The sequence below is a fragment of the Oryctolagus cuniculus genome, chromosome 19 (assembly GCF_964237555.1).
Source record: "Oryctolagus cuniculus chromosome 19, mOryCun1.1, whole genome shotgun sequence".
NCBI classification, from domain to species: Eukaryota; Metazoa; Chordata; class Mammalia; order Lagomorpha; family Leporidae; genus Oryctolagus; species Oryctolagus cuniculus.
The window spans coordinates 47,181,982-47,206,949 of record NC_091450.1 but is presented as its reverse complement, the minus strand read 5'-3'; the positions used below and the strand labels follow the sequence as shown (position 1 = coordinate 47,206,949).

General features: G+C 40.1%; 1 protein-coding gene across 10 annotated transcripts in view; it reads left to right on the top strand.

Moving 5' to 3' along the window:
• Nucleotides 1-24,968, top strand: part of AUTS2 (activator of transcription and developmental regulator AUTS2) — a 1,249,738-nt gene that overhangs the window by 716,728 nt on the left and 508,042 nt on the right. The window contains exon 6 of one of the 10 annotated variants that reach the window (XM_051847929.2): nucleotides 22,776-23,081. The exons of the other annotated variants lie outside the window; for them this stretch is intronic. Coding sequence (XP_051703889.2) covers nucleotides 22,776-22,937 — 162 coding nt within the window. The 3' untranslated portion in view covers nucleotides 22,938-23,081. Of the gene's footprint in view, nucleotides 1-22,775; nucleotides 23,082-24,968 lie in introns of those variants that run through there. 10 annotated transcript variants of the gene reach the window in all.

Here is a 24,968-nt window from a genome sequence, read left to right as displayed (position 1 = left end):
AACCTTCTAATATGGTAAATGGGAGTCTTAATTCTTCATTAACTGGAAAAAGGAGATTTGGCCATGTAATTTTCTCCTTGCTGCCTGTTTTAAAGATTCCAATAACCCAGCATTTACAGTTGACTAGGCAAGGATTGCTTTTCCCCCCTACACTTGCAACATGCAGACTGTGAAATCTGAGGGAGCACCGCTTAAACCCAGACTTATTGCCTTGGTTATCTTTAATGACTTTGAAATGTATTGGCCTCATTATGGAACAGTGCAGTTATCAATTCCTCTAATTAGGTGATGCGCTCCCATAAGAAATTTAACATTAAAGCACAAAAAGGAACTAGTTAGAGGCATCCATTCTGCAACCTCACTATCAGTGGCAAATTGAAGATGCAGTGTTTCTTTACGAACTGTCCTGTACCCTAGCTCTGACCCCTCCCTGAAGACAGGACCAGACATTTTTTTTCCTGTTCTTTAAGGATTGGAGTTGTATGTAGCAACTCCAATACCTTCTATGACATTTGAGTGGTTCTTGACAGGAAACTGTGCATGCCTGGTACTGATTTGACTGGGAGCCCAGGGAAGGGAGGAGGTAAGTAGTTTTTACTTTAATGCTCCAAGTATCAACCCATTTCTCAGAATTTAACCCAGATTGTTACTCTTATTTCTTAACAATTCAGGTAAGCTTCCTGTCAATAAGTAGCTGAGCACAGCTTTTTTCTAAAAATAGAGACTATTATTAATGTGTTAGATGGTGCTGCTGTTTCACTCATACCTGTTTCCAGAGAAGGGAGGGGAGGCTTCTAGGTTTCTGTTGCATTGAAGGGACGTTCAGTCTCTTCGACCCTTCTTTCCCTCAGTCATCCATCTTAACCAAAAGTAATTGTAGGCTCCCCTTTGGGGAAACTATATTGTTTAATAAGTGCTTTCTAATAACTTGCATATCCTTAGAGAAAAGTTACAATAGATATGTAAGAAATTACCTTCGAGGTTAGTTTATTATTATTGTCATCATTAAAGACCTGTTATTCTTTTAAATTGGTTCCTTGAAGATGTGTTTCAGACCTCATGGAGTGAAATTTACCCAGTGCTCCAATACGAGAGTGTATCGAATATGCAAACATGGAAGAGTAGTTTCTTTCACAGGTGCAGCCCTGCTAATGGCCAGCCAAGTGAACTTTGTCACCTCCCAGAAATGTTATGGCGATAGCTCTAATCGTGTCTGCTCAAGTTCCATTGTAGAAGCTCTGCTTCTAACTAGGGGTTGAGTCTGAGTAGCTGTTCCCTACTAGCACGGTTCATGCTGAACCAATTTTCACCTTTAACCCAGATTTGCATTGGACCTCAGCACCAACCTCCCTGGTGCCTGTAACAGCAGTAACTCTGCCTGGACTCCCTTCCTCACAGCAAACAGGGGCTTCTTTATGTTCCATTCCTCATCCAAGCTCCCCAGTTACACCATGGAAACTTGCTGCAGGTCTGGCCTTTCTTGGTGCTCCTCCTCTCTTTGCCATGTGAGTTCCCCAGTATCTTAGTAGACGCTGTGACAAGTTCCTAGTATCTTGCTTGGATATTTCCTTCTAAGAAGCACAGGGTCCTGGTGGCTGGCAGGAGGACCTCACTGATACCTGATAGAATTCTTTGAGAGCATATGTAGCTCACTTGCTTGGATTGAAATTCTAGGTCTGTCACCTTCTTTCTGAGTGGTCATGTGAACGTGACTTCTCTGTGCCTCAGTTTCTTGCCTATAAAATGAAGGTGATAATAGCGCCTATCCCATTATGGCTCCTATTGTGGTTCTGAAAGAAGATTAAATGAGTTAAAGTATTTAGAACCATTGATTAATGTTCGTTGTTAACTGCTTTTGATTTCGCTGCTGTCACCATTTTACTGCTGTCACCATTTTACTGTCTCACCTTTCTTTAGCCCCTAACAGTGAACCAAACCCTTTGGTTCTTGATGGTTCTATTATTCTCAGTGCTTGAACACTCCATTTTTGCCCTTTTTTTTTTTTTGCATTGCTTTTTTTTAAGATTTATTTATTTATTTGAAAGTCAGAGTTAAACAAAGAAAGAAGGAGAAGCAGAGAGAGATCTTCCATCCTCTGGTTTACTCCCAATTGGCCGAAATGGCCAAAGCTGCTCTGATCCGAAGCCAGGAGCCAGGAGCTTCCTCCAGGTCTCCCATGCAAGTGCAGGGGCCCAAGGACTTGGGTCTTCTTCTACTGCTCTCCCAGACCATAGCAGAGAGCTGGACTGGAAATGGAGCAGCCAGGACTCAAACTGGCGCCCATACAGGAGGCTGGGACTGCTGGCATTGGCTTTACCCACTATGCCACAGGGCCAGCCCCTGCATTCCTTTTTTTTAAACTCCTTTTTGACTATGAAATTGTAAATAAGAAACAGAATTGGTCATCATGATATTATAAACGGGCTCTGAAATATGTCATCATGTCCTTTCTTTCCTTATCTCCTCTCTCCTAATCTTTTTGATTAGTATTGAGAAATATCTTCTTTAAGGTAAGCCAGTTTCTATCAGTTTAGCTTGTAATTATCTGTTGTATTATGTGCATTGGGTTGATGCTAAGGAGAGATGAATATGGAAGCTCCCTGCTCTCAAGCAACAAAATCACAGTTACTGACTCCTTCACACAAGGTTTGGTGTTGGTATTGGGTTCTAAAGGGTGAGTAGGAGTTTATCAGATGAGAAGCACTGGGAGGAGCATTTGAAGCAGAAACAGTAGGATATGGAACATTGATGTAGTGGTTTATGCCAGTCCAGGGCCTATAAGTAGACCATTTCAGAATGCGGGGACAGAACACAAGTAGAAAGTGACAATGGGCTGGCAGAAAGAAAATCATAGACTGTGCTATAGAGTTGGGACTTAAAGATGTGTGGCAGGAAAGTGATCTGTTTTCCTGGCTCCTTCTCGTGGCTTTGTGGAAGGATGTCTTGGAGAGGGGTTCAAGACTGGAGCCAGGGGACATGTCAAGTGTATTTCAAGTGCTAACTGTCCCCTCCTGCTTCTCATATTGCTAGAGTTAAGCAGAATGAGATGTACCTCGTTTTGAAAGATAGGGTTTTGAGCTGACTTCCCGGCATTCCCTGGAGTGCATTGAGAGAATGCGTGGAGGGAAGACACATAATCCTTACCCTGCCCTCTTCCCACCTGAATCTTTAAAAGGAGACAAGAGCAAAGCTGCTATCACACTAGGCTCAAGAGAAGACAGAGTCCTTGAGCATCCTTCCCCTAAGTGCTGGCAGAGGAGAGGAGATTAGAATAACATCCTCACTTGTCAGTGAGAGGGCAGGCGGGCCTCACACTGGATGGTTCCATTGCAGAATGCGGGTCTCTCCTGACAAGTGCTGCAAGCATTCCATGTCCTTGGCTTGCTTTCACTGCTTACCTTGTAGTTAAACAGTTAACTAGCAGTAGCGGTTAAACATTCAGGACATTCTATGTCTGTCTTTCTTTCCCCTCAGTTGCTAGAAGATGAGAATTTGCTTTAAAGGGAAAAAAAGTCAAGAAAGCTTTATTAAAATGGCATTTAAAAAAGGAACTCTCACACTTTCTCCTTCACGATGCTTCTCTTCAATTGCCATTGTCCCTTTTGCCCCTCCCAAAGTGTTGGAAATTATTATTTATGTATATTATTGTAATTACTTGCAGAAAATCAATAGAATTGCTTGTCCTTAACACCAGTGATACCCTTCTGTCTCTCTCCATTTTCATCCTCTCTTTATCTCTTTCAAATTGTTATTTCTAGGTGTATTATTATTGTAATTACTTTAAGGAAATTGATAAAAATACTGTGACAATTTCATGCCTCAGAATTATTACGCAGGTTTTTTTTTTTAAAGATAACTATACATCAGTGCAGTGTTATTCCTAAATGATTATTCCAGAAATACTAATAAAAAACATCTCCCTCCAGGACAGCACTGGCTTTAATATCGGCTGCTGTTTCTTTGAATGGGGTTGCCCAATCTTTCATCAAAGAAACACATCACCCATATCCCTGTCTTTAAAAACAGCAATTATGTGTAAATGCCTCCTGATTTATTTGAGCCAGGGCCACTGGCCAGTATGAGTCACCACAATTTATTGCTAACCGTCACTTTTACATGATAGGTCTGTAACAAATATCTGCCGCATATTGTTAAATTAATCTTCCATTTAAAATTAATGGAGTTAGACTCCCCAGGTTCAATGTAATTTCGTGTTCACGGGCAGGGAAGGATGTGTGCTGCATACAAAATGAGACAAGGCCCAACGCCCTAATCTTTCATCACCTTGAACCTGGAGAGTAGGACGCGTCTCAGCACCAACTAATGAGATTGAGCCCGCGTCTCTCCAGAGGATGCCGGCTCAAAGAGGCTTTTCTGCTCAGAAATAGCAGGCTCCGTCTTATTTTAATAATTCCTCAGATATGACAAGTCTGATGTTATGTATGAAAGAGCCACGCTTGAAAAAGAGATAAAATGAATTTTATATCATTACTTCAAAACCGAAACCAAGGGAAGTGTGTTGCAGTTAAATTTAAAAAGAGAGAGAGGGAGAGAGAGAGAGAGAGAGAATTTTAGTCGTGAAATATAGTGGCTGTAAACCAAGAGTCGTCTTTTCATTTATTTTAATGTACAATCACCTAAGATTTCTTTTCTGTAATTCTTGAACCTATTCATGCATTAATCAAAATAATGTGGATGAAAGCAGGAACTTGTTCAATAAACATTTAGATGAAAATATCAGGGAGAACATGTAATTCCTGATGGAGTATGTCACCCTGAGCCTCTGAAGCCCCGTCATTGGCATCTTTTGAAAATGCCTGTTTCTTCTATACCGCTAACCGCCGACTATTTATTCTCTATCAGTTTAAAGATGATTAAGCTGAATTACACAGCGGTATTGGATTCTTGGGTTTTATTTCCTAATCTCTTTTTTTTTTTTTTTTTTACAAACTGGGTGACTTTTTTTGCATCCATGGAGAGAAAGACCTGACAGATCACATTTCTGCTTTACTGCCGTAGCTGCAATGCTTCTTGCAAATGGTTGTTGCTGTTGAGTTCTGAGGGAAGACAGTGGCACCCTTCTCCTAGGTACAGAGGGTGCTTCAGAAAGGCGCGTTGTAAAGGGCAGTGGAGACACCAGGTGAGCTACAGCCCCTGGTTTTGTTTCGTTCCATGGATTGTGCTGTGTTTGCTGTGACTTCTGATTGTCTCAGAAGGGAAGTCCAAGCACCTGCGTTTCGTGTGTGATTATAATGCCACCTATGATTGATTCTAAAATTCTCCTTGTTGTGATTTGTTGTAATGGAGACACCCAATAAAATGTCTAACGAATCTTAATGAGTATTGTACTACTCATATCTTCCATCATTATTATTATTATTTAATTTACATTTGCTAGCTTAACATTGTTTCCCTATAAGTTCCATGTATTTCAAAACATAAGAATGGAGAAAAAAATAAAACTCAAGTCCAAGAATCAGGAATAGTCACTAGCGTCTTACTAACACTTAATTTTTTAAATTATGTAATCTCAACGGTCTGTTTGTAAGGAAAGATTTTTGAAATGTCATTCCATTAAGTATCTTGCTTAAATAAGATTAAAAAATCTTAGGAGATTTCAGAACCAGGTAAATGGGTAAAAATGATGAGAATTTACCAGAAAAACCTGGGAAACAAAAGAATGAATAGTATGGAGGCATTTTTCTTCATATACTTGAATTGCTTTGCTTCTTAATGAATTCCCTTTCAGTGTCTAAGCTTTTGAGTTTTCTACAGGGGCTCCAGGGTACTTGATGAATCCCAAGTATCGGATCTCTTGTCTGTCTTCCCCTTTAGCAAACTTGCATTGAGTTCTCAAAACTTTCTACTGCCTTCCTTTGGTTGTATCTTCTGCCTTTTCCTCCTTTCCTCTTTGCACTCCTTTTCTTTTCTTAAAAAACTTTATCTGAGCTTTAGAAACGTTGTCTTCTGAAGTTTTATTATTATTATTTTTATTATGGAAGAGAGAACAGGCTGATGTGTTCAGGCATTAGGCTAGTGATGTTTTAGTAGTTCTGAGTGTATAATTAGAATGATATCCCAGCTAATGCATGCCCACTTCATAAACAATGCTACAGAGGTCTGAAGAGGTTAAGTCTCCAAAACCCGAGAGTATATCATTTTAGATAATAGCATGATGGTTCTCAAAAAATTAAGCATAGAATTACCATATGATCCAGCAATTACATTTCTGAGTATCTAGCCACAAATTAAAGCAGAGACTTGGAGAGATACTTTATGCCAACATTCACAACAACATTATTCAAAAAGTGGAAACATGTCAAATCTCCATTAGCTGATCAATGGATAGACAAAATGTTGTGTATCTATATAACATCAAATTATGCAGCCTTAACAAGGAAGGAAATTCTGACATGCTATAACATAAGCCCGTGTATACCTTGAAAACATTAAGGTAACTGAAATAATGAGAAGACAGAGGAGCAGATGTGAGGTGGCTCTGATGTGGTACCCAGAGTAGTCAACTCACAGAAACAGAAAGTGGCCAGCAGCTGGAGGAGGGAACCAGGGAGTTCCCCGTGAAGGAGTGCAGGTTCTGTTTGGGGATGATGGTAAGTTCTGTAGATAGAGAATTGGCGGTGCGAGGTGAGCAACACTGTGAGTGTACATAATGCCACCGAGGCACACGAAAAATGGCTAAAGTGTAAAGGTTTGTTTTTTTGTGTATTTACCACAAGACTCTTGCACCGTTTTATTGACAGAGAACATTTCTGGTGATAAGAAAGGCTGTCTGTCCTCTTCCTCTGTCTTTAAAGCTGACACTGAGACATTCCTCAGTGTCAGTTCAGACTTGCCTCCCTGGTGTTTTTGAATGGTGCATTTTTTCCTTTCTTATTTCCTGACTTTCGGGTGCCTGCTGTGTTATTATCACTGAAAATACAAATAGTCCAGAGACCACAAGGGCTTTTACATGAAATATTTTTAAGAGTATGCATATAAGGTTTTCAAAATAATTCCAGAAAATAGGGATTATAAAATAAATAAAATAATATCTCCCTGAATTTGTACAATTACATAAAATACAATCACATTCAGATAGTTTTCATGGTTTTTCTCCTCTAAAATCAATGTCATGACTCTTTCACCCAACTTCATAAGCTCTTCCTCACTAATGCAGTCTTCAGAGAGTAGATCTCTTAGTGGAAGGCTTTTCTCATTCTGTAGGTTGGCTAAGAAAACCCCAAAATAATGTTAAAAAGTAGATTCATGTATCATAAGAGAAGGATAATAATAGGGTTGAGTTTCAAAGAAAAGATAGTTTATCATACTGCGAAGTAAGGAATTTTGGTAATTGGCTTTTAAAAGATAAATACTATTACACCAGGAGAAGATGCAGAGAAGATGCAAAATGAATGGCGAGCCGGAGGGCAACACTGTGTAGTTGGAATAGTCCATTTACTTGCAGTATGAACCATGCCTGATTTGTAATGGAATTTAAGGCTGGAGAGCTGTGCTGAGATCAGTGGTTGACAGCTCTGTAGTCCACACTGAGGAGTTTTTATAAGTTGTAATAGGAACTCCTAGACCAGATCTGCCCTGTGGACAACTGGTTGCTGGAACTATGAAAGCAAAGCTAGAGTCGTAACCTTAGCAATTACCTCCATAGATGTATGATAGGAACTTTTGGATGATTGAGATTGTAAGGTCAGAGTAAGAAAGACCTCGTATGCATCCCTCCCCTGTTAGAAAGAAGGCGATGGTGCGGAGGAGGGCACGGAAGCAGCACTCAGAGTAGTGACAAAGCGTAAGTAAGAGTGAGAAGTCAGAGAGACTTCCCAAAGAAACCTGCTGAGGGAGGGATCAGGACTGTGGATGCTGCCAAAAAAAAAAAAGTATTTAAAGAGAATAAAAAATGAGGGGGAACCCTGGGATTTTGATCTTGACTCTTAGGACCCAGTAGAACTGCATTCAGAGATGTCACAGTAAAGTATGAAAGTGTTCTAAGGATCCCTCGCACTGCCCCTTTCTGTCTTTCTATGCCCTTTGTGATCCTGTGGTCACCTCACTGATTAAACATGTGAGAGTGCTCACTGAAGACTGCTACAGGGAGATGCTTTCTTCTGGTAGAGACATCCAGATCCATCTTAAAGGAGTACAGGAGAGGAAAAGCTCTTTGCAAATTGGGTATGTGCAGGGCAGATTCCAGACTTGATTTTTTTGTTGTTGTTGTAGGTTAAAGCCCAGGCTATGTAAGTGACAGAGTGAAATATAAGTAACAGCAGAAGGAGTCTTGTTAGAAACCTAAATATCCATCGAAGAGAGCAAAGAGATATCAAGTTAAGAATTCTGTATGATCCAATTTGGTGAAAAGATTTAGATTTGCTTTGCCTTTAATATTTGCTTTATCAAAAATTACTACATTAGACATACTTAGCATGCATTTGAAGAAGTTTATGGTGGTTATTATCGTTAACCATTCTTCCCTTAATTTATTTACTTATTTTTTAAAGATTTATTTATTTATTTGACAGGCGGAGTTGGCGGGGAGAGAGAGAGAGACAGAGAGAGGGAGAGACAGATCTCCCATCCGCTAATGCACTCCACAAATGGTCAGAATGGCCGGAGATAGGCTGATCCGAAGCCAGGAGCTTCTCCTGGGACTCTCACATGGATGGGAGCATTTGGGCCATCTTTACTGCTTTCCCAGGAGCATACGAACTGGTGCCCATATGGGATGCCGGCACCGCAGGCAGCAGCTTCACCAGCTACGCCACAGCACTGGCCCTCTTCCCTTTATCTGTTGTTAGGACTTCTGTCACTTTCCTTTAGTCTTGTGCAAATGGATTTGCTGTTGTATGGGAGGTTTATCTTGTACATTGCAGACATTTGTGGGTACTTTCATTGTATTCCATTGTGCTCAAGCAAGAATATAAGATTATTTTGTTCAATATTAGACCGATTTGATATAACCAAGCCAGCTTTGAACTTTAAGTGTCAGTGTTTATACATAATGGGAATAGTTGTATCCTGTGGCAAGCAGTTTTATTAACTGAGGATTCATTCTATTTTAAAAATTTATTTATTTATCTGAAAGATTACAAAGAGAGAGGGAAAGATGGAGTGAATTTTCCATGTACTGGTTTACTCCCCCAGATGGCTACAACAAATAGGAACTTCATCCAGGTCTCCCACGTGGATGGCAGGGCCCAAACATTTGAGCCATTTTCTGCTGCTTTTCCCAGGCCATAACTCTGCCTCTCAGATAAGCAAATAAAAAAATTATTTAAAAAGCATTGCAGTTTAAATACCAGCTATACCTATTCATGTTTATAATGTAGTCTGAAGTTCAAAGTCAATAAAGGAAGCCACTGAAATTTCCTAGAAGTACTGAAAACCAGCCCAGAGATGATACTGCTCTATGGAATCCTCTGATTACTTTTAAAGTTAAACCAAAGAAGAGAGTCAGCCTCTCAACAGAGTCATTTTTTTCATGTGTCTACCCGTGCTGTTTCGTCTTTACCTCATTTTTGGAAGAAAGATTCCTAAGTGTTCTGGCCTCCAGAAGCCTATGTGAAATTTGTTGAAACTCAAATTCATTCCATTGGAATTTGCTTTATTTTCTCTCTCCTAGAATTATATTTACAAAAGTGATTTTAATCTGGGTCTTGGGATTGTGCACACCTTTGTATGTGTCTCTAACTCCTCTCTCAGTGCATCTCTAATAAGCCCTGAAGACCAAACTGAGACCAGGAGATTCTGGAATCGCAGTTTCTGGCTTTTGCAGCTTATTTGATGGGAATAAAAATGACTGATGGCACTCTCTCCTGGACCCTTTTGTTCGATTCAACTATGATTATGGAGCCTATTAGCTGGAGTTACAACCTATTTAAGAGCAGTGCTTACCAGTAATGGGGGCCAAATGATTTTGGAAAGTTCAGATGTACTGGACTCCCTGCAGAAATGAATTCAGCACTGAACATATTGATGCAGAACCTGAATGAGGCTGCTTCAGTGGGGCCAGGAGAATTGTGAGCTCTGCAAGAAATGAGTGGGTAGTAGAATTAAAGATCAGATAGATGTTCGGCTCAAGGGCAGTCTGAACTCTGAAGTTCATCACAGCCATTTAATCAGGCTCAAATGAGTGTTGCCCTGAAAGGAACCAGCCTTCTGTGTGACAAGAAATAGAGTTTATTTAAGAGTCTTTGTTTCTAGTAATTCTGTGGATATACAATAAAATGAAGGAATGGCTACACTTGATAGGTGATGGCACTTTGGTTTATCTTGGTTCAGAAATGAACTCTGGAGATTTGTACAAGTCACCATCTAGTCCAAAAGTCGCATGCCATCTCAAGAGTCCCAGGTGTCTCATTTTTTCAGTTAATCAGCCCAACATCCAACTTTGGCTGTAGCCATCTTGTCCCCCCGCCTTCCATTGTGAAATTATTTCACAGAAAATATATGTGTCTTTTCACTGAGAGCTGTGCAGTGAAGAGCATGAGGTTTAGAATGAAAGTCACCTGGATTTGGGCTGGCGCCGCGGCTCAACAGGCTAATCCTCTGCCTAGCGGCACTGGCACACCAGGTTCTAGCCCCGGTCGGGGCGCCGGATTCTGTCCTGGTTGCCCCTCTTCCAGGCCAGCTCTCTGCTATGGCCCGGGAGTGCAGTGGAGGATGGCCCAAGTGCTTGCGCCCTGCACCCCATGGGAGACCAGGCACCGGCCGCGGCGGCCATTGGAGGATGAACCAACGGCAAAAGGAAGACCTTTCTCTCTGTCTCTCTCTCTCACTGTCCACTCTGCCTGTAAAAAAAAAAAAAAAAAAAAAAAAAAAAAAAAAAAAAAAAAAAGAGTCACCTGGATTTGAATCCCAGCTCCTCTCAGCTGAGCAAGTTACTTCAAGGGTCTGACCATAGTTTCTTATAAAGTCAGAATGGAATTCTTACCTCCCAGAATTATGGTAAGAGATCATTTAAATGAAATAATATATACTACTTGCATACTGCAGTGTCTGCCTTTAACAAATGATCAATAAGTAATAGTTACTTATAGCTTAAGTACTCTCTCTTCATCATCTTGTTCCTCCCCACATTTACCCGTTCTCGTTTCTTCATGAGCAGGAATGTTCACTGCTTTAGGAGTAACCGAAAAAATCCTGTTAAAGGATTCTTAGATTTGGAAACAGAGAAAGAGAATAAATGATAAAACATTTGAAGGTTTGAGTAACTGATTGACAGGAAACCAAACTAAAACACTCAGACCACTCCTGCACTCCATGGGGCATATTACATTAGACTGACACATTATTAGCCAAGAAACATATTTTGACACATATGATAAGAATGATCTATTAGCTTTTCTTCGTTGTTACTCATCAGCTCTTAAGTGTGCTCAGTAATGTATAGGTATTTTTGTGACACTGATAAAATTTGTAAAGAATATAATAGCTTTATTAGTAAATCACTTCTCTCCCTCAGGAATTTGTCATACAGTGCATTTTTATATCTCCATAGCCATATCTGTGCCTTTAACCTTTAATCTATACCTATCTGTGGGGGGAGGGAAGAAAATATGAATATTAATGAATCAGAATGAGAACTGAGATCCAAATGATCAGGTTTATGGATGTCTGGGCAGACACTTAATCCCTAAAGTGCCAGGCACTCAAGAAAAACCTGGATTGAAGAGAATTTCCAAGATTGTTTTCAAGTGGAGATCCCTAACATTCTGCCCCTAATTCTGCCTTGGGACTCCATAGAGATGCATTTGGGCCTTCAGTCCACTGGCCAACCACATGGAGAGGGATCGTAGACTGGCCTCATTTATGCTGTGTCTGCAGTATACAGAGAGACGTCTGTGGAGATGAGGGTACCTTGTATGGGGGGGCAGTGAAGATTTGCCATTTCTGCCTCTCAGTGAGGAAAAAAAAATATCAGAGTAGGTGCTAGAGAAAGTTTTTATTCTCTGCATTTATGAGGAGAGAATAAAAAGAGTATTGAAGAGACATTTTAGGGAGTAGACTGGCTGACCCTTGGAAAACCTAAAACACGCAAATAACAAGATAATTATGAAGACCTGACTTCAAACATTTGTTAACATATAGAGAAGAAAATCCACTGTGTGGATTGTATTTGCCAAGTGTAGTTATATGCTTAAACAGTTTAATATTTGTTTAGGGTTTTAAAGATTCATAGTAATGTATCAGCAGTACACATCATATTAATAAGCAAATAATATATGCTAGGCATGTAAAGGCTGTTTTGTTTTTCAGCTGATGTAGAGGAAATATTAAAGGGTAAAGACTATGTAACTTACAGCTGAGTTTTGCTAAGGAAGCTAGTTATATAGTCTGTTCTGTTTGGTGCTTTCTCCCTTGTAACACATCCCCTCTCAGAGCAACAACAAAACAGAACAAACAACATAGATACACCAAAGAGCTCTTTCTTAAGAATTCAAAAATCACATTGGCATGCTGAGGTTTCAGACATGCAGATAGAGTAGACTAAGCTTAAATGTGATTTTTGAATTCTTAAAACAGTACTCCTTGATGACAGTGTGTGTGCATGCATGTCAGGTGGGTTGATAATTGATTGATTTACTGAGGGTGCCCGTGATTTGCCAGGACATGTTAACTTTGTGGGGCTCGCCTTGTTTTAGAATGTGGACCTCAGTAGAAAAAAGATTATGGAATCTGAATCAATGACAATGTAAGCTTTTTTATAGCATGTACCTGGAAACTCTTTTTATTTTTTTAAGACTTATTTTATTTATTTGAAAGGCAGGGGGAGAGAGAAAGGAAGGGAGGGAGGGAGAGAATACGAATGAATTTCCTCTCTGCTCACTCCCCACATGGCCATGATGGCTGAGGCTGAGAATGGGCAAGGCCAAAATCAAGAACCTGGGTCAGGAGTGGAGCAGCCAGGACTTCAAACAGTGCTGCAAAATGGGATGGCAGCATTCAGTCAGTGGCTAACCTGCTGAGCCACAACACCAGCCCACTGAAAACTCTCCATCCCCTACTAATTGCACAGTTCCGAAGCCACTTCCACATTTTAGTTACTTGTGAGAGATGCACTCCCACTTCTCAGTACTAATTTGTAATTTTAGTCCAGTTAGGTCACTGTAACATATTACCATAAACTAGATAGCTCATAATCAATAGAAACTTCTCACAATTCTGGAGATTAGGAAGTCCAAGATCAAAATGCTGGTGACAAGTTCTATGAAAGGAATTTTTTGATGCTATTAATGAGAAGTATATGACAAGTATATACAATAGTAGGGGTTGAAGATTGATTTGGAATCCTGAAAAAGCTGTTGTTGGTACCATTCAGGGTGGCATTTAGCCTAGCAGTTAAGACACTGGTGGCCCATATCAGACTACCTGGCTTTGATAACTGGCTCCAATTCCTGTGTTAAGCTTCCTGCTAAAGTAAACCCTAAGTGGAGATGTGATGGCTCAAGTAATTGGGTCCTTGCCACTCACAAGGACTACCTGGATTGAGTTCCTGGCTCCTGGCTTTGGCCTGGCCCAGACCTGGCTATTGTGGCCATTTGGGGACTGAACCAGTGGAAGGAAGCCCTCTCTTATGATGTCACTTATGATGTCATTTTATCTCTCTGTCTCTCTCTAAAAAGAAAAAAAAAAACAAACCTTATGCTTTAGACTGAAATACTAACATGGCTATATTTTCAGCGTGTGTGTTTCTGCACAAACTGGTTTGCATGTGGCTGGGATGGGAGAACCAGCTCTACTTGGAGAAAATAGTAATAGTTTTCCTTTGTTTATGTGTGCTCTGTGAAATGAAGGATTGATAGCATTTAATACTTGCTTTATCTGTCTTTCCCCTCACTATCAAGTGGATTAACTGTTGTGATAATACCGTATTTCATCTGACAGTGCCATCACTGGGCAAGATGCAACATTATTTTATGTACCACTAAGAAAATGCACTAATAATTTAAACTGACATGCCATTGGTTTTAAGCTGTGTTCCAATTTCAGAGATGTTAAAATGCATAAAAATGGATATTTTATAATCAATGAAACATAGTACATACAATTATCTTGTGTGTGACAACATATTTCTGTGTCATTATAAAGTTGCGATGAGGGCAGGCGGGCACAAGTTTAATTGCCACTTTGGGACACCTGCATCCCGTATCACAGTGTCTGGTCCAAGTCCCAGCTATCCACTTTCCGGACAGTGTACTGCTGATGCACACTCTGGGAGGCAGCAGGTAGTGGCTCAATTATTTAGATTGCTGCCACTCAAAAGTGAAACCTGGATTGAGTTTTGGGCTCTTGGCTTTGGCCTGGCCCAGCCCTGGCTGTTGAAAGCATTGGGTGAGTAAATGAGCAGATGGGAACTCTCTCTCTCTCTCTCTTTCCTTTTTTCTATCTCTTTCTCCCCCACTTCAAATAAAAAACAAACTAATTTTAATTAAATACAAAGTTTCTATTAACATTTGCTTGATATAATTCATTTAATATAGTATGGATTTGAAATTTTCATTGAGAATGGTTGTTTGGAAGCCTATTTCAAGTTTTTAAAAGAAAAAGTCAAGTACAAGAGGTAGATTGACTTTAAAATAAAAGCATTTGAAAAAATAACAACAAAATTAAAGAAAGGAAGAGAGAGATGAGCACTGTTAGGAGCCAGCAAACTGATATCTTAGTTTTCTGAGAGAAGAGCAGATTGTTGATAGTGTATCAAAATCTAATAAAGAGTGTCAATTTAAGTCAACAACAGGAGTCACTCTGCACTTACTCCTCATGTAGGATCTCTGTCCTTAATGTGCTGTTCAGTGTGAATTAATGCTATAACTAGTACTCAAACAGTATTTTATACTTTATGTTCTGTATGGGTGCAAACTGATGAAATCTTTACTTAATATATACTAAATTGGTCTTCTGTATATAGAGATAATTGAAGATGAGTCTTGATGTGAATGGAATGGGAGGTGGAGCAGGAGATGGGAGGGTTGCGGGTGGGAGGGAAGTTATGGGGGGGGGAGCCATTGTAATCCATAAACTGTACTTTGGAAATTTGTATTTACTAAATAAAAGTCAAAAAATCTAATAGTTTATCTGATTGCATATTTATAATTACCCTTAGAAGTATCTCTCTCAACTGTGAACTTCCCCCACCATATTTTGTTTTATCATTATAAAATTGACTATACACTCATTGCAAAACAGCAAAAGACAGAACCCAAGACTGCATTCCATAAGTTGATATTTTCTCACATCAATATGCATCTCCACAGTAATTTTTTTTTATGTGACAGAGTTATACAGTGAGAGAAAGAGACAGAGAGAAAGGTCTTCCTTCCCTTGGTTCACCCCCAAATGGCTGCTACGGCTGGAGCTACGCTGATCCAAAGCCAGGAGCCAGGTGCTTCCTCCTTGTCTCCCATGAGGTGCAGGGGCCCAAGCACTTGGGCCATCCTCCACTGCCCTCCTGGGCCACAGCAGAGTTGGACTGAAAGAGGAGCAACTGGGACTAGAATCTGACACCCATATGGGATGCTGGCACCACAGGTGGAGGATTAACCAAGTGAGCCACGGTGCCAGCCCCACAGTAATTTTTGATAGCTGTGTGGTACACCATCATATATTTTTCTTTTAATTTTTTAAAAATTCTTTTCATTCTTTTGAAAGGCAAAGAAATGAAGAGGAAGAGTCAGAGACATGTGTATATATATATGTATACATATATGTCTGTGTGTGTCTGTGAGGCATGTGTATATATAGATGTATACATATATGTCTGTGTGTGTGTCTGTGAGACGTGTGTATATATATGTATACATATGTCTGTGTGTGTGTGTGTCTGTGTGTGTGTGTGTGTGTGTATAGAGAAAGAGAGAGAGAGAATTTTTTCATCAGCTGGTTTTTCCCCTAGGTGTCGACAATGGCTAAGGCTGGTCCAGGCCAAAATCATGAGCCCAAAACTCAGCTCAGGCCTCCTGCATGTGTGGCAGGGATCCAGCCACCTGAGGGATTACCTGCTGCCTCGCAGGAAGTGCATTACCAGGAAGCCAGACACTCCCATGTGAGAAGCAGGCATCCCAAGTAAAATCTTAACTGCTGTACCAAATGCTTCCACCCCATTGATTTATAAAACACCATTTCCAACCATTTCCATAGTGGTGACATTTATAGTGGTGGCAGTTTTTAACTTTAACTTTCTTTTTGTCATACCCAGTGATCATTTTAGGATCAATTCCTAGGAACGGAATTGGTGAATCTAAGGCTATGTAGGTTCTAATATTGTTATGTATGTAGGAAAGAGACTATTTCTTTACATTTCTTTACACCTATACAAGATATCAACAAGTCCACCCTCCTATCATTGCCAACCTAATTGATTAAAACAATTCTTTTCTGTATATTAGCAATTTAAAAATTATAGTTGAAATTAAGTACCTTTTCGTGTGTTGTACCCTTTTCAGAATGGTTCTTAATAATAGAAAGCACAGAGGGTCAGAAGAAAAGCGGGTCTTAAAGAACTTCCACAGCATTTCACAGAAACTCTTGAGGTGGTTTTGTTGTTTTTGTTTGTTTGTTTGAAAAGCGGAGAGAGAAGGAGAGAGAGAGAGAGAGAGAGAGAGAAACTGTCAATGTAGACAACTTTCCAGGTTCTCTTTGCAATGGCTGGGTGGCAGTAGGGTGGAACTATGAGCCAGGAACCTAATCCATGAGCCAGATACTCACTCCAGGTCTCCCAGGTACTTGATCCATCACCACGGCCTCCCATGGCCTGCAGGTAGCAGGAAACTGTAATGGAGGCTGGAGCTGGGTGTGGAACCACCCCTCATGAGATTTTGGAGAAATTTCCTTAAGTTCCTTAAAGAAACTGAAGCTGATTGAAGGGGCAAAATGACTGTGATGTGGAGATGGAATCTGATTGACTGTTGGTCCACCATCCAGCACTGGGAAGGAAGGCTCAGCATCAGAAAGCCAGGGGAGATTTGACAGGCCCAGAGCTTGTTTTGAAAACCTGGGGTCTTAGAAAAAAACATTGACACTCCTAGCTGCTTTCTGAAATGGGAGATTTGAAGGAGAGGATTCTATTCCCCTGAGTGTACCGCATCTCTGTAATGTTGTTTGCTCTTGGTTGTATTGAAATGTTGTCTCCGTTGCTTATCTTTACGAATACCAGATACTGTGAATTGGCAGTCATTAACAATAAAATCGCATGGTATGAGCCATGGCGCTTGTTTTAGTGGGCAAAGAAGGTCACTTCTCTGAGCCTCCCTGCTATCAGAAGCTCTTAACATTTCATAATTCATGGGAATTGTGATTGGAATAAATTAGTAAATTCTCATTCAGTGCACCTCTACCACGTTATCTTCAGTAACCATAATGACTATGTAGTATGGAGTGTATTTCCCACTTGGTAAGTGCAGGACACATTGGCTCTGAGAACCCATCAGTATCTGTCCCTCAGTGCCCAGCCCTGGTTGGACAGTGTATATATTACCAGGCAGCATTTCATTGTTCAGTGGAAACCCCCTCAGTTTTAGATTTAAACTATACTTCAATTAATATTCTGGACTCTTACTTTACTAACAGTACTTTCATCTTGGATGTGAGTAGCTACATAATTGTTGCAATGATTTATTTAATGTAGTCAATTATGCAGAACAGTTAAACAGTAAGCATTAGTCTTGGCAGATACTTGTGTTGCCTCCTCATCCAGCCCTGAAGGTTCCATGAACTTGATCCATCTTCTTCTGAATTCCTTAAGAGTCTTAATCGGGGTCACACAGTGGCATTTATTTGCCACCTAGGAGTTGTCTCCTGACATTATGTAGTTAGTTCTTGGTGTCCGTAGTATCCTCCAATTGCACATGTATGCATTCTTCAGGTATTTCTTGAGATATTTCTGTGGATGGCTTGGAATAAGATGCTGGAATGTGTCGATGAAGAAAAGATACAGGGGGCCGGAGATGTGGCATAATGGGTAGAGCCGCCTGCAATGCCATCATCCCATATGGGCACCGGGTTTGAGTCCCAGCTGCTCCACTTTCCATCCAGCTCTCTGCTATGGCCTGGGAAAGCAGTGGAAGATGGCTCAAGTGCTTGTGTCCCTGAACCTGCTTGGGAGACCTGAAAGAAGTTCCTGGCTCCTGGCTTTGGATTGACATAGCTCCGGCCATTGCAGCCAATTGGGGAGTGAGCCAGCGGGTGGAAGACACCTCTCTCTCTCTCTCTCTCTCTCTCTCTCTCTCTCTCTCTCCTTCTTTCTGTGTGTAACAGACTTTCAAATAAATAAATAAACCTTTTAAAAGAAGAAGAAGAGATATAGTCACTGCCTCATATTGTTTATATCCCTGCAAGGAAAATCTATATGAAACGAACCTTGTATTACTAAATGAAAATCATGAAGATTACTGTGAACAATTTTATAAATGATTGTGGGTATGGACCAGCTCACAGATGACATTTGAGTTCATGTGTATTGGTTGAGTATGAGTGTGATGGTCTTTAGGTAGAGGGAACAGTGTATTCAGTCTCTTAAAGGGATTAGGGCATGGGGAGGGATCCTGTTTCATGGTATCATATCGATGAACAGAAAATCTTGGAACAGAGGGATCCTGGAATTTTGGTCTTCAGAGAGGGCACTGGCAGAGTGAGATGAATTAAGGCCAGAAACGTGTAGATTCTTGAAGGCCAAGTGTAGGATTCTGATCTTTGGTTCAGGATCAACAGGAAGATATTGAGAGGCTAAAGTCTTACTTACAGAAGACATCAATCAATCAGTAAAACTGGCAAATGGAGAAGTTTGAAGTGGTTCGGGGGTGGGCTGGAGTTTGGAGCCCAAGTTCCTAGCTGTACACTACACTACAGTTGCCTCTGTACTTGTCCATAAAGCCTTTTCAAAAGTAAAACAAAACACTGGGAGAGTATTTTTCAACCATTCCTTCAACTCTAAAATATTATGATTATTCTAGAGTATCAGGAATTTTATTTTCCAAACAACTTAAAAAAGACATATTTTGATGAAAAAGCATTTCAACCTAAAGCTAAAATGGGACCTTAATGAAACTTTCAAGATCTTTAAAAATACTAATATGGTGTTTAAATCAAAAGACTGTAGTTCTATTTAAAATGTTGTGAAATGCTTAAACTAAACACCTGAGTGAATGCAAAGAATGGTAGAGCTAAATGTAATATTCCTTAGGAGCGGAGAGGAGAGATTACTTCCACGATCTTTGCTAGTCCTATAATTTCTGTGAACCTAAGGCCAAACTGACAGACTGAAGAAAAACTAGAACCCTGTGAATTCAGTGTTTCTGTATTTAAATTTACTTTGCCACAGGATACCATTATAATAGGCAGAATTCAAGTTTCTTAGAATTTTCTGTGGAAAATACCAGTGAGACTAAGAGATCAGTGTCTTCATAAGTAAACCAAGTAAGCCCCAACATTGGACACACGTGCTGCCCATTTGCTAAGATTTCTCTGTGCAGAGCTTTGATCACAGAGGAATCTCTAAGGCAAAGCGTTAGACACTTCCCCAAACCACTTCACCTTTGCTAAGAATCAAGATTTTCACCTTCATCTCTACAATCAGAATATGAGATAATCAGGTCATTGCTCTGACCAGGTGGGACTGCCCTTGATTTCCTGTGATTACTGTCTGACTTCTCCATCTCTGCATAGTATCGCCTTTCTGATTTCAACCGTAATGAGATCTTCTCGGCCTTGATTGTCCTCTGAAGTGGTGGTGGGTCTCATGAACAGGGCCAGATCTTTGGGAACAGGAGCGGTTTCTGCTGTTCTCCATCTTACTCTTTACTCTTCCCCACTTTGGTGTCGCAGAGATAAGTGACTCGTGGTCCTTGGCCACAGAGGCTCGTAATCTGAGCGAAGTGTTTTTATCTGCAGTGTACTTCCATGTCTTTACCTGCCTTGGGAGTATTAAAAGTTCAGTGTTTCCTAGTAAATGGATTAGCTACGAAAAAGCTAGTAAGGCAGACTAGCAAATTATTAAGGCTAATGCAGTTAGATAAGGATACGGCTTTTCCTACCAATTGAGTCTTTTGGTAACCACATTCTTCTTTTCATCTTTTTGTTTGATAGAATTAAAAGTCTGAAAGTAAAATTAACAAGATTCTTACACATAAGTGGAAAGGACATGTAAAGTAATATTTATCTTTAATGTCATTTCCAGTTGTGTGTTTACTATTTACTTTTTGCATAAATTATTTCTATCTGTTGCTTGGCAGAGTGAATCCAATGAGGTCTTGGGAGGAAGGCTAGGGAACCCATGATACTGCAGGTGGCTACAGTATGTTACCTGGGAAAAAAACAAAAGATGGTATTTTTTTCTGGTCTCACCAAAAAAAGTTACATGAGAGTTTAAAACCCCTGCTTCTAGAAGTCTTAGCAGTGATGCTTATATTTCAGCCTGTAAATATTCTCACTGGTATTTTGATCTTAGATGCTCCCAAAGGTGTTGGTTTTGATTCTGGCTACAGCTGAAGGAGTGGAGCACCTGCTTGTTAGCATTATAGTTAAATATGCCTCAAAAGGTAAGACCTAGGGGTAAAAAAACTAAACCAGAAGTATATTTGAGGTGGCAAAGGGCACATTTTTCTCCCATCTTTATCAAAAGTGTCCTCTTTGTTAAAAATTTTAATGCTTGAAGTCCTCAGATTAGATTCCAGAATTAATTCTCTTGGTCTGAGCTTTTTTTGTCTTCTTCTTCCTGACCTCGGTCTGCCTGTGTTTCCTAGCTTTCAGCTTTTTTTCTCTCTGTGTAGCCAGCCTCTAATTGGAAATTTATTAGGTGCTCTTAAGTAAGAGAGGAGGAAGGCTAACCAAGAAGGAAGGAAAAATGGAGAAGCAAGAATAAACTAAAAGAAGGCAGGAGAGGGAGGAACAGGGGAGGATAGAGATAAAAGACGGATAAATGAAGACAAATGGAAGAACAATGAGGTAGGGGGGCCTGCAGGGGAGGGAGATTCTGAACCTGAGCTAGTGAGAATGCATTTAAATAGGGTTCTGGCAGAAGATCTCCAGCAAAAGTGGTGTAAATCAATGATAAGTAAATTAATAGGGCAATTGTGCAAATGGGACTCACTCATTTAAACTGAGGGTAATACATCATGAATGATGTAGAGATAATGCAACCCGTAGGGCATACCTTTTAATCTACCCAGGACTCAGCAGAGAATGCTGTCACTTCAAGGGTAAAAAGGCAGAGGATCAGATCACTGGGTGTGTCTCCTCATTCTAACAGAGTTAATAAGACAGATTCTGAACAGTGCGAAAATTAGCCAGATTCACGAGCTTGGTTTGTGATTTAGAGATTCAAAAGAAGCTTAATATATTCCAAACTTCTTCTTCCTAGCTCAAAATATTTTTTTAAGAAATGTTTTTTTAAAGTACTCATTTGAATAGGTGAACATGTTCAGTTGCCGTAGATCAAATGTTAAATGGGTTGTAATCTCACTCCGGAGCTGCTGGAAGATGCCTAAGAATATTCTGAAACCCGAAAAAAAATTCTGACCTCTGTGGCACTTCATTCACTCCTCCAGTAGATGTTTATCGACAACTTGCTGTGTAGGAGGGCCAGAGGAATGTCTAGGGGTTTCCGCTTCTACCTGAAAGCAAAACATTAGAATTCCATTTTCTGATCCCTCTTGCCAATATTCTCATGGGGTGTACTGAGGAAGAAAAGGGGAAAGTAAACACTAGTAACACAGCATTTTAGTTTATAGATCTTCTAGGAGTCCAAATCAACTTTTTTTATTTTTATTTTTAAAGATTTATTTGAAGGGCAGAATTACAGAGAAAGGGAGAGACAGAGAGAGATCTTCCATCTACTGGTACACTTCTCAAATAACCTCAGTGGCTGGGGCTGAGCCAGGCTGAAGCCAGGAGCCTGAAACTCTCCAGATCACCCACAAGAGTGACAGGGGTCCAGGCACTTGGGCCATCTTCTACTGCTGTGCTGGGTGCATTAGCAGGGAGATGAATCAGAAGTGGAGCAGCCAGGACTCACACCCACTCTCATATGGATGCCACAGTGCCCCAACTCTTCCTTTTTGATTCAGAAAATAGAAGCTCAAAAAGGTCAAGTGCCTTGGCCAAAGTCCAGAGCTGTTTGGAAAGTTGAGGATGAGGTGACTGTGGACTTCTAAGTCACTGTTAGAATTTATTACCAGTTCTTGCCTTCATGAAGCACATTAGAGACACAAACCTGAATCATGAGAGGTTAAAAGTAAGAGTAGTGGCCATTAGATACCAATAAGTATGTTAACATGTTTATTACAGGGAAGTCAAAATATAAATAACATCAACTCTACAATAAATTCTGGGCCCCAAAGCTAGAAAAGAGACCTGATTTAATAAGAGGGTAGCATTTTTGTATGTGATATCACAGTATGCTGACACTTCTGTCACCAATGAGGAAAATGACATCATTCAAAGTGTTTTGCCATATGACAAAGAAACTAAATTTAGCCAAGATTCCAGGGTGTGTGGAAATCAGCAATTTGTGACAAACTTCACACGATACAGGACTAGCAAACAGATTGGTCACAGGAAATTTCTCAAAGCATGTCTAGAGGTCGGCAGATACAAATTGTAAAATTCTATTATAAACAAGTTTATGATTTTCTGTGTAATGAAGAAAATAATTTTCCATATAAAACAAATTATCAATGAGATTACATAAAAATATAGAGCACAAGGTTTTATCAAAGGGCACTTGACATGATTTTGAATCATTCTGGATCTTCATGTATCTGTTTCCGAAGTCAGGAAGAATGTGCCATGGTGAGAAACCATGTCTTAAATCTGAAAATAACACAGAGGGGGACGTCAGCAAAACTTCACCCTGTGTCAGTAATAAAGCTTCTTTTCTGTTCTCAGATTGGGTAGAGGATCCTAGTTCAGTGTGGTTGGGTCACTCATATTGAACTCTGGTACGGTACACGATACAGAATCCACCGTTCACAGTCGTGCAGCTCTAAGAGAAATTAAACACTTCCCCCCTTCTCATTTGCAGTCTGGTTTAGTTTAACCTTCATTTGTCCCTCTTTTTTTCTACTCCTCACATCCCAATTCAGGTATCAGATCCTTTGACAATTGTTAACCTGCCCATCTGGGATTGTTTGGCATTAAACTATGACTGTAGCATTTCTTCTAATAAATTAGATTTTTAAAAGAGTGCTGCCTGCCAAGAAGCAAAGTCATTACATAGTGTGTATATTTTCAATGTATTGCTGTAAAAATCTCCTTAGCCAAACATAATAGGCAGTTAAAATAAATTTGAAATAACCGTGGCACCTCTAGGTTTTAAAGTCATTAAGCTGAAGATAGGTGGCCTAATTTTACTCTATTTCCATTTTACTTATTCACATGGTATGATATTGCTCTGTGAAACCACATATATATCTGATGTCTGTAGTTGATGTATTTATCTACCTAAATATACATTTCTCCAATGGAATATTCCATGAAATTGAGCTTTGCTTTTACAGCTGGAAATTAGTTTTATAACGGTTAAACATCCCATCATCTTTGTCAGTCAGCATTCTTATTTGCCATAAAGAACAGAAATGTACTTGTCATGACCTCTGTTAACTTTGGTAATTCCTGTGTTTGAGATGAACAGAGGAATGTTATATGAGCCAACTGAGGAAATTGTGTAAAGAAGTAAATACATTTTAATTTGCTATGATAATTATTTTTACCCTATAGTTTTCAAAAAGGCGTTTGAGGCAATTTAATAAAATACAAATAAAAGTGACCACTAGGTGGGAGGGATAAGAAAACGACTTTGCAAATCATGCGTCTTCTTGTGGTTGCTGAGATTAATGACAAAATGGGCACTGAGTTTTCTGAAAGCCAAGACAGTGTAAGAATGTGCTAATTCCTATTTTCAGAAAAGATAACTAGTTCCTTCTTTTGATTTTAGGGAGAAGCAATATGTTTTAGATACTTAGAAAAAATGGATCATGTGGGTTTTCAGGAATCTCTGAAGAATATAGTCGATTCTCAGAAATTCAGACGTGGGATTCATGTTACTTTGTTTTAGTGCTAAGGTTTGATGAAAGATGTAGGCATTAAGTTCAATGAAGTCATCATTTAAAAAATCATCTATTTTTCACTTTATGTTTCTGTGTGGGAGCAAACTATTGAAATCTTTACTTAATGTATACTAAACTGATCTTCTGTATATTAAGAGAATCGAAGATGAATCTTGATGTGAATGGAAGGGGAGAGGGAGTGGGAAAGGGGAGGGTTGTGGGTGGGAGGGACGGTATGGGGGGGGAAGCCATTGTAATCCATAAGCCATACTTTGGAAATTTATATTCATTAAATAAAAGTTTTAAAAAAAAAGTTCAAGATGAAGTAAGCAAAGGCATTCTTTAGGCTATATGGTTCCTTTTAAGATGGTGTCCATATTGCATCTCAGTGATGAAACAGATTAGTAAGCTTGGAGAATAAAGTGAACTGGTGAGAGAGCTTCTATTTATAAATATTAAGCCTGGTAACATTTTGGTCTAACTGAAAACCACCGACTCTCTCAACACAGGGCTAGGTAAAGAAGCATAGATAAAACCAACCTCACATTTCGAATGTGCGCTTCCCCGTGATGCCATATGTGGCATCAGATTTTTTTTTTTTTTTTTTTGACAGGCAGAGTGGACAGTGAGAGAGAGAGAGACAGAGAGAAAGGTCTTCCTTTGCCATTGGGTTACCCTCCAATGGCCGCCGCAGCCGGCGCACCGCGCTGATCCGATGGCAGGAGCCAGGAGCCAGGTGCTTTTCCTGGTCTCCCATGGGGTGCGGGACCCAAGCACCTGGGCCATCCTCCACTGCACTCCCTGGCCACAGCAGAGGGCTGGCCTGGAAGAGGGGCAACCGGGACAGAATCCGGCGCCCCGACCGGGACTAGAACCCGGTGTGTCGGCGCCGCAAGGCGGAGGATTAGCCTAGTGAGC